The 13593-nt window shown below is 36.7% G+C and overlaps 1 protein-coding gene across 6 annotated transcripts in view; it reads left to right on the top strand.

Moving 5' to 3' along the window:
• Window positions 1-13593, top strand: part of GOLGA4 (golgin A4) — a 126916-nt gene that overhangs the window by 42342 nt on the left and 70981 nt on the right. For 5 of the 6 annotated variants that reach the window (XM_077865829.1, XM_077865827.1, XM_077865826.1 and 2 more), the window contains 3 exons: window positions 2353-2667; window positions 6011-6058; window positions 7725-7781. In XM_077865829.1, the coding sequence (XP_077721955.1) occupies window positions 2353-2667; window positions 6011-6058; window positions 7725-7781 (420 nt within the window). The remainder of the gene's footprint in view (window positions 1-2352; window positions 2668-6010; window positions 6059-7724; window positions 7782-13593) is intronic. The other variant, XM_077865831.1, reaches the window with a different exon arrangement.

Raw genomic sequence — 13593 nt, 5'->3', positions numbered from 1 at the left:
TGGTCAAGGTCACGTAGAGCATAGTGGTAGAGCACCCTTACTCGACAGTCCACAGGCCGAATCACTACACTCAAACATGTTACTTCCAAATATAGCAGAGGTGGCAGTTAGTAAGTTTATCAGCTCTGCAAATACATGTCTTTGACATTGTTTATTAGCTTCTGGCTGACCCTAAAACAACTATTTCTAGTGTTATTCAAACTTGTTTTACCTGTGTGTCCAAGGGCAACTTACTCTGTGTGTGAAGTGAAAAGCACTTTCTGCATAGGTTAGAAGTGACTGGTAATGGAATTCAGTAAAGCATTTCTTAAAAGTTTTTGAGCGTGAAGGTCTCTCCTCTCCCTCAAGACTTTCTTCATCCCCTCCCTCCAGTATACAGGTAAAACTTACACGTTATGAAAAAAAACTAGAAAGTACAAAAATATATAAAAATGAAAATAAAAACCACCTAAAATTTTACCATGCAGAACCACTCACTGTTAACTTTTGATGTTTCTTTTTAATGACCTGATTCTAAGGGTGTGTGTGTGTGTGTGTGTGTGTGTGTATAAATAAATATGTTCAGACATATGTATACATATCACCCTATGTGTGTATATATATATAATATATATATATGTAAATTGAAAAGTAGATATAATTGCTTTAAATCAAAATGAGTTGACAATATGTATATTGTTTTCTAACTTTTTTTTTCTATTTAATAGTATGTCTTGAACCTCCCTTCATATAGTATAGTTTACATAATGTATCCTCTACTGGGGTACATTTGGGTTGTTTCTGGTTATTTTTTTAAAAGATTTTATTTATCTATTCATGAGAGGCAGAGACACAGGCAGAGGCAGTCCCATGTGGGACTCCCAGGACCTGGGGATCACCACCTGAGCCAAAGGCTCAACCACTGAGCCACCCAGGTGCTCCTGGTTGTTTTCAGTTTTGACTATTACAAACAACCTGTGATAAATCTCTGTGTATATGAAGGGGCTGGAGCATGTTATCCCCTCTTACTTACTCCCACCTTGCCTAATACTATTACTAAATCTCTAGAATCCATAAGTAAAGTATTCCTGGTTTGAATAAGAGAATCTTTTTGCTTTCCTGTAATATTGCCCACACATGACCTCAATCTCCCCTGAGTATTCATTCCTGGCATTGCTGAGATGTTGCAGGTGACCCTGTGGCACTAATGAGAATGAGTTTGTAGGAAACACCTGTTAAATACTGACTGCTGTCACCTGAACAAAATAACGCAGTTTAAAGCAGCTCATTTACATTATTTTTCATTGTTACTATTCAAATGAACGTGTTATTCTAATTAAGGTAACAGCTCTTATTACTGTTTCTTTTTTTTTTTTTTTCTTATTACTGTTTCTGACATCAGACTTGTTGATCTGTGCAGAGGGATTCTAGCTTAGACTTTTCGATTGTTGTGTATGATTTTTTAATGCATATTTTTATTTCCAGTAGACAGAATGGTAATTAGAGCAGAGCTGGATATCACTAGTCAACTCTGCCTGGCATTCTCTTACTGAACAAAGTGGGCTCACAAATCATTACCCTCACCCTTCTCCCATTCCCCTCTTTTGTTGAATAGAGTGATGAAGAATTTAGTACCTGCATACACACTCAAGGTAAAGCTCACTTGACTTGAGCCACACATTTCACACTTCATAATATATACCCCCACTTTAGGCATTAGGTATATACTGGTGATACAGATACCATGGCTTCCAAGGATCTTACGGTTGTGGAGATGAATCCTCACAGGCATGCTGAGAAAACATGACATCCTTCTTTTTTATAGATGTACAAACTGAAGGGAATTGACCTAGTGAAGCTGTTGCACTGCTTGGTGACGGACCTGGGACCTATACCTGAAACCTCTGACTTGAGGTCCAGTGCTTTTTCAGAAATAAACAAGTGTCTCTTGTTTTGCAGAAAACAATGTATTGGGCAACCCGGGTGGCTCAGCGGGTTAGTGCCTGCCTTCAACCCAGGGCGTGATCCTGGAGATCCGGGATCGAGTCCCACATCGGGCTTCCTGCATGGAGCCAGCTTCTCCCTCTGCCTGTGTCTCTGCCTTTCTCTCTCTCTCTCTCTCTCTCTCTCTCTCATTCTGACTATCATAAATAAATAAATAAATAAATAAATAAATAAATAAATAAATAAATGTGTGATGGAAATAAATAAATAAATAAAATCTAAAAAAAATTAAAACAATGTATTATGTAAAATATCAGGAATGTAAATTTAATTTGTTAAGAGCTTTTAATAGATTATTGATGGTGATGGGGAATCCTGGAAGTCTAAATGTGCATTTTAATTACATATTTTGTTGGGTTTTGGTTGCAGTCAGGTGACACACAGTCTTTTGCACAGAAGCTCCAGCTCCGGGTGCCTTCCATGGAATCTTTGTTTCGAAGTCCACTAAAGGAATCTCTCTTCCGATCTTCTTCTAAAGAGTCTTTGGTACGAACGTCTTCCAGAGAGTCCCTGAATCGATTTGACCTAGACTCCTCTGTGGCCACCTTTGATCCATCCTCTGATATGGAGAGTGAGCCCGAAGATTCACTCCCTCATTTAGACAGTCTCAGCAAAGAACAGTTGATTCACTGGTTGCGAAGAATGGAACGAAGATTGAATAGCTACAAAGGAAAATGTTCTGAGGTAGGAGCATGACTTTTTTGCCTATATGAAAAGTTTTCCCCTTATTCTCTGATTCATGTTACTGTATGGGTTTTACTCATCGATGCCTAAACTGTCAATTCCCTAGATACGCTGATCACTAAGGGAGGGTAGTCTATGGCATTATCTAGTTAAAGATTTTCTGGTGAACAGAAGCCCTTTGGCAAGACATTTAGTAAAATTTTTGGGAAGATCATTGTCTATAGCTTTCTGGTTTGCACGTTTTGTGCCCTCCTTTTTTTCCCCATCCCCTCTCTCCAATGTTGCTTAGACACTCAGTACAAAGTGCATCATCTTTGTTCCTCACATCCTCTCCCTTGTTCATCTTCTAAGTGCTGTAGGTCCAAAATGACCTTTTCTGCCAACCAGATTTCCATCACTACTGACTCCAATTATGTTTTAGGTAGTCTGATTTTCTGACTCATTGGGTTCACTCTCATTATACCTACATTTAAACTTTGCCTCAAATGAATCTTTAACTGCTAAACCTCTTGAGGATGATGCTGTCTGTGTAGTCTAAGAGAGGAAGTAGTCCCGCCTCATCTCTCTTTTCTGTTCTTCCCTTCGGGCTGAATTGTATTAGTTCCCCTGTGTAGTTAAACCAGTTCTTCTTCTGGAAAGCCTTTCTGGAGGGAGTTGCACATGGATTTTTTTTTTAAGACAATGCATAATGTTTTATTGTCTTAATAATTTGTGAGTCAGCATTGCTGTTAACTTTTAATAAGTAATAAAATTCAAAGTTCATGTATAAAGTTAGCCATAACTTCTATATCCAATTATGGCTATAGTCTGTGTAGTTTTATCCTGTAGCCAAAAATAACAGAAACCCCTAAATGAAACATACAAAATATCTTTTTAAAACTATAGAGTACTGACAAAATTGGAAGGAATTATTACACTAAAATCTGTCAGTTGGCTGGAATTTTAGAGATATAAACAGAGCATTAAAGCCGTCTACCTCAGGATGCCTGGGTGGCTTAGTTGGTTAGGTCCCGACCTTTGGCTCAGATCATGATCTCAGGGTCCTGGGATAGAGCCTTGTTTGGGTCTTCCTGCTCCGAGTGAAGTCGGTTTCTCCCTCACCCTCTGCCCCAAGTTCCACTTGTGCATGCTCTCTCTTTCTCTCTCTTAAATAGATAAATAAACTCTTTAGAAAAAAAAATCCATCTATCTCATGAAGTACTTGTGGAATCAGGTAACTTTTTCCTTTAAATTTATTTTTCGTTTTTTAAAAAAGATTTATTTGAGAGAAAGTTGGGGTGGGGGAAAGGGAGAGGGAAAGAATCTCAAGCAGACTACCTGCTGAGCACAGAGCCAGCAGGGCTTAATCTCACAACCCTAAGATCATGACCTGAGCCAAAATCAGAAGTTGGACGCTTAAATGACTAAGCCACCCAGGTTATCCCATTTATTTTCTATTTCTATCCAAGTTAATCATGGTCCTGAATTTGTTGTTTAGATTTATGTCATTTTACTAACTTACCCATGGCTTTCAAGTTTGAAGCTGGGGCAGCAGTATAATTAGTGTTTAAGTGTGTAAGACACTGTGCATTTTATGTTTATAGTGCCATTGAATTTTACATTGTCTCTGTGAAGTAGATATTAATTAGCTCTGTTGAGTAGAATAGGAATTAGAGACTCTTAGAGACTTAATCATAGATCTAAAGTAATGTGCTTAAAGTCACACAGGTAGCGCTTGACAAACTGTGGATTTGATTTTAGGTCTTTCTGGTTGTTTCCACTCTTCTGTGGCACCCCAAGTTGAGTCATGCAGCTGATTAGGGATGAAAAGAGCACGTTATAGTCTTTGTCAACCTACCCTGCACTGTAGGTAACCAGGATAAAATAGTGCTGTGAGTGACATCTAATTGTTGGTTACTCTGCCACTTCTTCTACTCCGCAGTTTTTGAGTACCATTTTCTTATCTGGCAATAAGAATGCCTATCGTAAGGTAATAAGAGGAGGATTGTGGTCTTTGGCAGAATTTTTTTCTTTATTGCTAGACTCACCTTCCATTGCTGCCTGCCTCTCAACTCAAGACATCAGTTGATGTGTTTAGAGGCACACAGCAACCTTCCAAGGAGAATGGCGAGGCTCAGAATAAGGGAGTACTTCCTCCTAAAGCTGTAGCTTATGTCTTCAGAGTCCTCTTGGGCTTCTCAAGTAGGGTCCAAATAATTCATTGGAGCCATGCGCTTATTTTTCTTTTTCTTTTTTTTTTTTAAGGTTTTATTTATTTATTTATTCAGAGAGAGCGAGAGAGAGGCAGAGACAGGCAGAGGGAGAAGCAGGCTCCGTGCAGGAAGCCCGACATGGGACTCGATCCCGGGTCTCCAGGATCACACCCTGGGCTGCAGGCGGCACTAAACCGCGGCACCACTGGGGCTGCTCCATGCGCTTATTTTTCATATGAATAATGCTATATAATTAATAAGTTTAAATATTTGTTAATCCATAATTTCATCAGGCTGTGCTAGAATGTTTAAATATTCTATTTAATTAGGTTAGTTAAACATTCCTTTAGGACCAGAATTACCAGTTTTTATCTGTTAGTTATAAGTTCCTTTCCTCAGATTTTTACCCAGACCTTTAGAGATGAATGTTATGGTCTATAATAGCCCAAATAAAAAAATCACCTGATGAGCTTGATAAATAAACATGTGTCTGTCCCTCCTTCCCCGAGGTCACATTCAGTTAGTTTGAAGTGGGACCCCAAAATTTGTCTAACTAGCAAGCTCTTAGGGAATGCTATTGCTGTTGGTACAGGTCTATGACTACAGTTTGAGTTGAGTAGTTTCTTGCCTTTAGGCAGGTTGGCTCTAATCTCTACCCCATTCATAATTAAATACTGAAATTAAAAAAATTATTTATTTATTTGAGAAAGCAGGCAAATTATTTATCTGGGGCCGCAAAGGGAGAGGGAGAGAGAGACTCTCAAGCCAACTCCTTGCCGAGCATGGATCCCAACAGAGGGCTCGATCTTACCACCCTGAGAACATGACCTGAGCCAAAATCAGGAGTCAGATGCTCAATTGACTGAGCCCCCCAGGTGCCCCTAAGTATTGAAATTTAAAGATGTATGTGTCTGAGGTGAACTCAAGTACAGATTTAATATCTTTATTTATAGAGTCAAGTTACATTTTATTTTTCAGAAACATATTCTTAAGTTTTTTTGACTGTGTATGCATCTGACTAGGTTGAATTATCTATAAAAGGATTATTCTGATTTGTGTATTTTTTGACTTTCATAAAGATATTTTAGTAGAGTCTGGAATAATTTATATAGGAATGACTGATGTTATTGGTGACTTTGTCTTTATTTTAGTTTGTTATAGCTTATCAGACTCTTCAGAGAGAGAAGAAAAAGCTACAAGTAAGTGATATATATCTTGGCTGTGATACTGATTCATACATATTTTTAAAATTAGTGTCTTATAGTATGATAGTTCTGACCCTCACTTTTAATAATTCTCCATGTGATCCAGGCATTTAACCTATTTTACTACCTGGGGTTTTAAATAGAGTGTGTGAGAAATTCCAGAGATTTTATCTCTGGTAGGGATGGGCTTTTTTTGAGTTTTGGAGCCCTGCAGTGTTTAAGAGGTCTGGATTTAAGACATGTTTGCCTCTTTCAAACTTGCTTTCTGGTGTCTCAGTCTGTGGGTTGCATCTTTGTTTTAGTGATAGAGACATACAACCTTCTAAACTTTCCCTTCTATTTTTTTTTAAAGATTTATTTATTTATTTATGATAGACATAGAGAGAGAGGCAAAGACACAGGAGGAGGGAGAAGCAGGCTCCATGCTGGGAGCCCAACGTGGGACTTGATCCTGGGACTCCAGGATTGTGCCCTGGGCCAAAGGCAGGCGCTAAACCGCTAAGCCACCCAGGGATCCCCTCCCTTCTATTTTTGAAATACCTGCAGACATCTCTGCTCCTTATCATTCTACCAGGGTCCGAACACAAGCATCCTCTCTCTTTTTTCCTGAGGCTGCTGCTTGTAAAGCTCTTGGTCATGTATGTGGAAAGAAAGGAAGCCATTGAGCTCTTCTGGGTATCCCACCTCAGCCCCACTGTGTCACCCTGTTCCGTGGCTAGACATTTCCCACCAGGTATTTCAGGTGATAATTCACAGGTCAGAGCTAAGGGGAAGTATCCACTCCACTTCAAACACTGCCATCAGTTTGCTATGATATGTAAATATTATCATTTGGAATCATGCATTACTAATTTCTGCTTCTGTCCTGTCTTGAGAAGGAGAATAGTGGCTTATATTGTTAGGGGATAGCATTCTGTATCTCTGCTGTATGACTTATCCTAAACATTTTAAAATCTTTTAATGATAAAATACATAGAAAATCATACACAAAAAAATATAGTCTTATTTCTTTCAGTAAAAGTTATTTAAAACAGTTTAGCATTTTGTCCCATCTAAAGACACTAATTGAATAACCAAAAAGTTATTTGTAAAGTAACTTGGTAAAATTAATTTCCTGATGTACATTATTTTAATATATTTAATCTGCCATAAATAATAATTTCCAATAAGTACAACATTAAATTTTCTGGCTTTGGTCTGGAGTACAATCAATTGGTTCAGAATGGTAACAGTAGTTTTTATTGCTGATTCAGTGTTCTCATTATCCATTAACAAGTATAAAAATTAGGTTATTACAATTAGAGTTTTTAGTTTGTTTGACAATGTTTTCTTAAACATGGGGTCTTTTGAAATGGAGGTTAGCTCTTATTTATTCCATTGTATTATTAATGTTCTATAAATTGATACCCAAAAGTTCATCTTATTCCTATGGTATGGGAGCACCTTGCGTGTGTTTCTATAAATTGTCTCTGGATTTTTATTTCTACATGCATATAATTCTACCACTAAGTGGCAGTAGAGAACTGTGGTTGCATAGTCCCAATTTAAAGGATGTTGAAGATCAAGTTCAGTGACTTGTGCACTTTTTTACTTTCTTTTCATTACTATGTCATGCAGTTCTTTAAATTAGCTTTTTTTTTTTTTCTTTTTAAAATTAAAGGGTATATTAAGTCAGAGTCAGGATAAAGCACTTCGGAGGATTGGAGAGTTAAGAGAGGTAAGTCATGGTGATTAATACTTTGAGAATTTAATCTCATTTATCAGAACTCTTGTTATTTGTTGGGATAGTTTCATATACAGTCTTTAGTTATAGTAAAAACCAACCAGGCCATTCTGTAAGACCAGAGATTGCTTCTTACAGTTTTTATTTGTGTAGTTTCCCTAAGATATATGCTGGTAGAATTTATGACATAAGAATGCCTTTATTTAGCAACAGAATATCATTTGCCAGCTTGACAGTCAGTGGCAACTTCCGAGGCTAACCTGTCTCTTCTGTTAGGCATTTCAGGCTCCTTTTTGTTTTTCCTAACCAACAGTTTTGATAAAATTAAATAAAAATTATGTTCATGTAATATTTTGGGGGGGGGGTAATTTTAACAATGAAATATTAGCAAATATTTACCATTTTTGTCCTGTCCTGTCTTGAGAAGGTTGGAGATTATTGGCTTATACTGGCTAGGGGGTTGGATTCTGTGTCACTGCTATACTTTAACAGTTTGAAATATTTTAATTGTAAAAATATTTTAGTTATAAGGTATAACAAATATAGAAAATCATGCACAAAAATATATAGCTTATTTGTGTATGGTAAACACTATTGTAACCACCACCACGGTCAAGAAATAGAATATTGCCAGTCACCCTGAAAGCCCCTTTGTGTTTCCCCAGCCAGTAATAGCTCCTCCCTTTCTGCAAAAATAACTACTGACTTTTGTTGTACTTCCTTGTGTCTTTTTAAGGTTTTATTACTGAAAAGTGTGCCCCTAGGTACTACAGTCTTGCCCATGTAAAAATTGTTTTGATACAACTTTTAAGTCTCCTTAAATCTGTACATCCCTGCCCCCTGCATCCCTTTTCCTTATAGTTGATCTGTTGAAGAACCTAATGATAAATTAGAAGACCCAGTATTATTCATTTGCCTATTCCAGCACTGTAAAACAATACTTGTAGAATAACAATACTACCACCATTAATTATGATTACTGAGATTAGTTAATAAATTTTTATATACTATTCCTGGTTTTCCACCACTTAAAAATTTTTTTTCTATATCTATACTGTTAGATCATAAATCATTGCATATGTATTTCCCTTTAAACCCTTGTGAAAACTCTCTTAGGAGATGCCTGTCAGAGCCATGGATTGACAAATTTTAATTTTTTATTACCTCCCACTTGTGTTAGGTTTCTTTCTTTTTTTTTAAATAAATTTATTTTTTATTGGTGTTCAATTTACCAACATACAGAATAGCACCCGTCATCCCGTCAAGTGCCCCCCTCAGTGCCCGTCACCCATGCACCCCCACCCCCCACCCTCCTCCCCTTCCACCACCCCTAGTTCGTTTCCCAGAGTTAGGAGTCTTTATGTTCTGTCTCCCTTTCTGATATTTCCCACACATTTCTTCTCCCTTCCCTTATATTCCCTTTCACTATTATTTATATTCCCCAAATGAATGAGAACATATAATGTTTGTCCTTCTCCGATTGACTTACTTCACTCAGCATAATACCCTCCAGTTCCATCCACGTTGAGGCAAATGGTGGGTATTTGTCGTTTCTAATGGCTGAGTAATATTCCATTATATACATAAACCACATCTTCTTTATCCATTCATCTTTCGATGGACACCGAGGCTCCTTCCACAGTTTAGCTATTGTGGACATTGCTGCTATAAACATCGGGGTGCAGGTGTCCCAGCGTTTCATTGCATCTGTATCTTTGGGGTAAATCCCCAACAGTGCAATTGCTGGGTCGTAGGGCAGGTCTATTTTTAACTCTTTGAGGAACCTCCACACAGTTTTCCAGAGTGGCTGCACCAGTTCACATTCCTACCAACAGTGTAAGAGGGTTCCCTTTTCTCTGCATCCTCTCCAACATTTGTGGTTTCCTGCCTTATTAATTTTTTGTGTTAGGTTTCTATTGCTGCTGCAGCAAATTACCACAAATTTAATGGATTAAAACAACACAAATCTCAGAATTTACTTAGTCAAATTAGTCTTACTTGGCTATAATTAAGGTGTCAGTTGGACTGTTTCTTAATGAAGGTTCAGAGGGACAATCTGTTTCTTTGCCATTTTCAGCTTCTGAGGCTGCCATGTACTCTGATACATAGCTTCTTTCCTCCATCTTCAAAGCTATCAGTGTTACATCTCTGCCCATTCTACTATAATCATTCCTCCCCTTCTCTCTGAACTCACTTGGGAAAGGTTCTGATTTTAAGGACCCCTGTAATTAGATTGGGCCCACACAGATAATCCATGATAATCTCCTTATTTCAAGGCTCTTAATTTGATCACATATGCAAATTCTCCTAATATGCTCCAGTTTCGGGGATTAGGACTTGGAATCTTTGGGGTTGTCTTCTATCTAACATGCTGCTTTTAATCAAGACTATAATCAAAAAAAAAAAAAAAAAAGACTATAATCAATAAAATGGCTAGGAGACAGCCAATAAGGGAAAGGAGGAGAAATAAGGGGTCTAGAGGCCATATAGTAAATTCTTTTTTCTTTCTTTCTTTCTTTCTTTCTTTCTTTCTTTCTTTCTTTCTTTCTTTCTTTCTTTCTTTCTTTCTTTCGTAAATTCGTTTTGGTGCGTATCTATAGTATTTTTGTAGTAGCTAAGATATATTTCTGAGCCATAACCCTGGTTCCAGTTACATGAAGAGAGATTTATTCAGTAATATATATGTAAATACTACACAGATAAATGAGGGTCTGGATATTTTAAATTTTGTTCACAAAAAGATTTCCTCATCTAAATAGTATAACCCATAAAATCATGATTAGTATTTAAACATTCAGAGTGCTGTAAGTCATAAAATGTTTTGTTTCTTTGGAATTAAAGCCTGAATAGAAGTTACACACCATTTCATTAGTACCTTATTGACTTATACTGGGCAAAACAGTATAATGTTCTTTATTATATCAAGCTATTCAAGGTAATAGGAAGGATGTTGGGTTTGAGGTTGGTGTCGAGGAGAATAACTATCATGACTTCCAGTGCTTTGACGAAACCTCAGATGTGAGGTCTTTTGACCAAATATGTACAATTTCATATTGTTGGAACATTCACTGTATGCTTGGGGGTCACAGCTTTTTATGTTGGCTGTGGCCAAACTAGGAAAGAAGGCTAATGTAGTTTTCTACAGAAATTATGATTCCATGAAAGATTTTGAGGAGATGAAGAAGGCTGGTATCTTTCAGGGTGTAAAATAATTTAGGAATGTAAAGAATTTCTTTGGGTTGAGTTTCATGGAAGTTTGTCACTAACCTTTGTTCCTAAACTATGAAACATAAATATTGGGTTATGGAATGGTTTCCCTTTATGAGTAAACAACCAATAAATACTGTGGATAGTAAAAAAAAAAAAGAAATTTTTTTTTTTCAGAAAATAGTCCTTAGTACTTTATATCTTCCTCATGTTGTTATGAGTATATGCATGAGTAGAATCCATGAACATTTCTCCTAATATTTTATGGAGATATATAATATTATATGGATAATATATAATATTATATGGATATATAATACTTATATATAAATAAAAATTTTATAAAATATTATATATAATATTTTATGGAGAACAAAACAATTCCATATAAGCAAATATTGTGTGTTATGTCAAATTCTAGCATAATGGATATTTGTTAATGAATTAAATGAAGGAAAAAGGTAAACAAAAACATTTCTAATCTTGATTTTAGGGGGGGGATCTCTCTATTTCCTGGATCTGAATGCCTGTTTCCCTTCCCAGATTAGGAAAGTTTTCAGCTAGAATTTGTTCAAATACATATTCTGGCCCTCTGTCCCTTTCGGCACCCTCGGGAATACCAATTAAACGTAGGTTTTTCTTCCTCAGGCTGTCGTTTATTTCCCTTATTCTATCTTCATGGTCTTTTAATTGTTTGTCTCTTTTTTCCTCAGTTTCCCTCTTTGCTATCAACTTGTCTTCTATGTCACTCACTCGTTCTTCCACCTCATTAACCCTCGTCGTTAGGACTTCTAGTTTGGATTGCATCTCATTCAATTGATTTTTTATTTCTGCCTGATTAGCTCTAAATTCTGCAGTCATGAAGTCTCTTGAGTCCTTTATGCTTTTTTCTAGAGCCACCAGTAGCTGTATAATAGTGCTTCTGAATTGGCTTTCTGACATTGAATTGTAATCCAGATTTTGTAACTCTGTGGGAGAGAGGACTGTTTCTGATTCTTTCTTTTGAGGTGAGGTTTTCCTTCTAGTCATTTTGCTCAGTGCAGAGTGGCCAAAAGCAAGTTGTACTTGATAGAAGCGCGAACTCTTCTCGCTGTAGCATTTCAGCTGTTCTCTCTTTAATTCTCAGGCCGAATTCATAGATTTTCAGGATAATTTGAAGGTTTTCTAGGTAATTTGGTGGAGACAGGTGATTTGGAGACCCTACTCTTCCGCCATCTTGCCCCTCCTCCCATTTCTAATCTTTACCCTGTAATTTACTTAGCCTGATTTGGAGTCTTATAACATCAACAGATATTAAATAGCAGTATCTTACTATGAGAAGGTAATTGAACTGTGAAAATTATGAGCTCATCTAAGATGATAGGGTTCTCTGATTTCCTTTTAAGGCCAGTTAAATGTGGAATTAATGTAGACATTCTTAGCTGTTTCCTCCTTTCTCTGTCCTTTTGTCTGTGCATGGTATGTTCTTTTTCTAGGCTTACTCAAATGCAGTTCATTATAAACAGCTGCCGTTCTCAAAGCTAACTTCAGGGAGGAAGAGTTCTTTTGCAGTTTGAAACACATCTGAACATAATGGGTAGCACAGGGCTGAGATAAAAAATAGTGGAACAGTTAATGTATTTGATACATTCTACTTATCAAGATATTTCTCTCAGGACATAATCAGAAAGACCTTGTAAATCATATGCATAAAAATCTTAATTCTAGGGTACTCAGTTGGTTAAGCATCTGCCTTCAGTTTGTGTTTTGGTCCTGGGATCAAGCCCCTCTTTGAGCTCCCTGCTCAGTGGGAAACCTGCTTCTCCGTCTCCCTCTGCTGCTACTCCTGCTTGTGCTCTCTTGCTCTCTCTCTCTCTCTGTCAAATGGAAGAATAAAATCTTTTTTTAAAAAAGTTAATTCCAAAGTTTGCCAAAATTTGGAAGCAGTCTGAATGGCCAAAAATAAGAACATTATTGAATTAGTTGTTGTATTTAGTAATATTATATAACCATTTATTATTATTGTACTTAAAAGTTCAAATAGTGTAGATATACACTAAAAGTCTAATCACAAGAAATTTAAGTAAGAAATGACTCTAGATACTAGGATCCAGGATAGCTAGTGAGATAGCCAGCCTGTGGACTGTAGTCAGAATAGAAGTAGATAGTTCTTAAGTTCCTTTGTAACTATAGCCTTTTTTTATTTTTTATTTTTAAAATTTTTTTTGTAACTGTAGTCTTGACTAATTATGGAGTGCTTATTGGTAGAATAGGGTAAGGTAGAAGGGGGCGGGAAAAGAAAATATGCTGTCATTTTATCCAAGTATTTTTTATATATGAAAGAAAGGGGGAGATGGAAAACATTTAAAACCTGAACACCATCATATAAATTGAGGAATTTTTATTGGCTGTTAGGGATGGCATGTAACAGAGTTTGGTATGGTAGGATGTAGAAAATTATTTGGAAGAAATGAATTTTAAGGAAAGTAAAGGATCACATTACTATTAAAGAGATGTGTGGCTGTTCATACTAAATAATTGGCCTCTGCAAAGTCATGGAGGACAGTATATTCCAGACTTTTGGATTTCATGGACTGAAAAATTACCTTCCAATTCCTTG

This window comes from Canis aureus, chromosome 22, assembly GCF_053574225.1.
Source record: "Canis aureus isolate CA01 chromosome 22, VMU_Caureus_v.1.0, whole genome shotgun sequence".
NCBI classification, from domain to species: domain Eukaryota; kingdom Metazoa; phylum Chordata; class Mammalia; order Carnivora; family Canidae; genus Canis; species Canis aureus.
The sequence above is the reverse complement of the archived record's forward strand: the minus strand, read 5'-3'. Positions and strand labels throughout refer to the sequence as shown.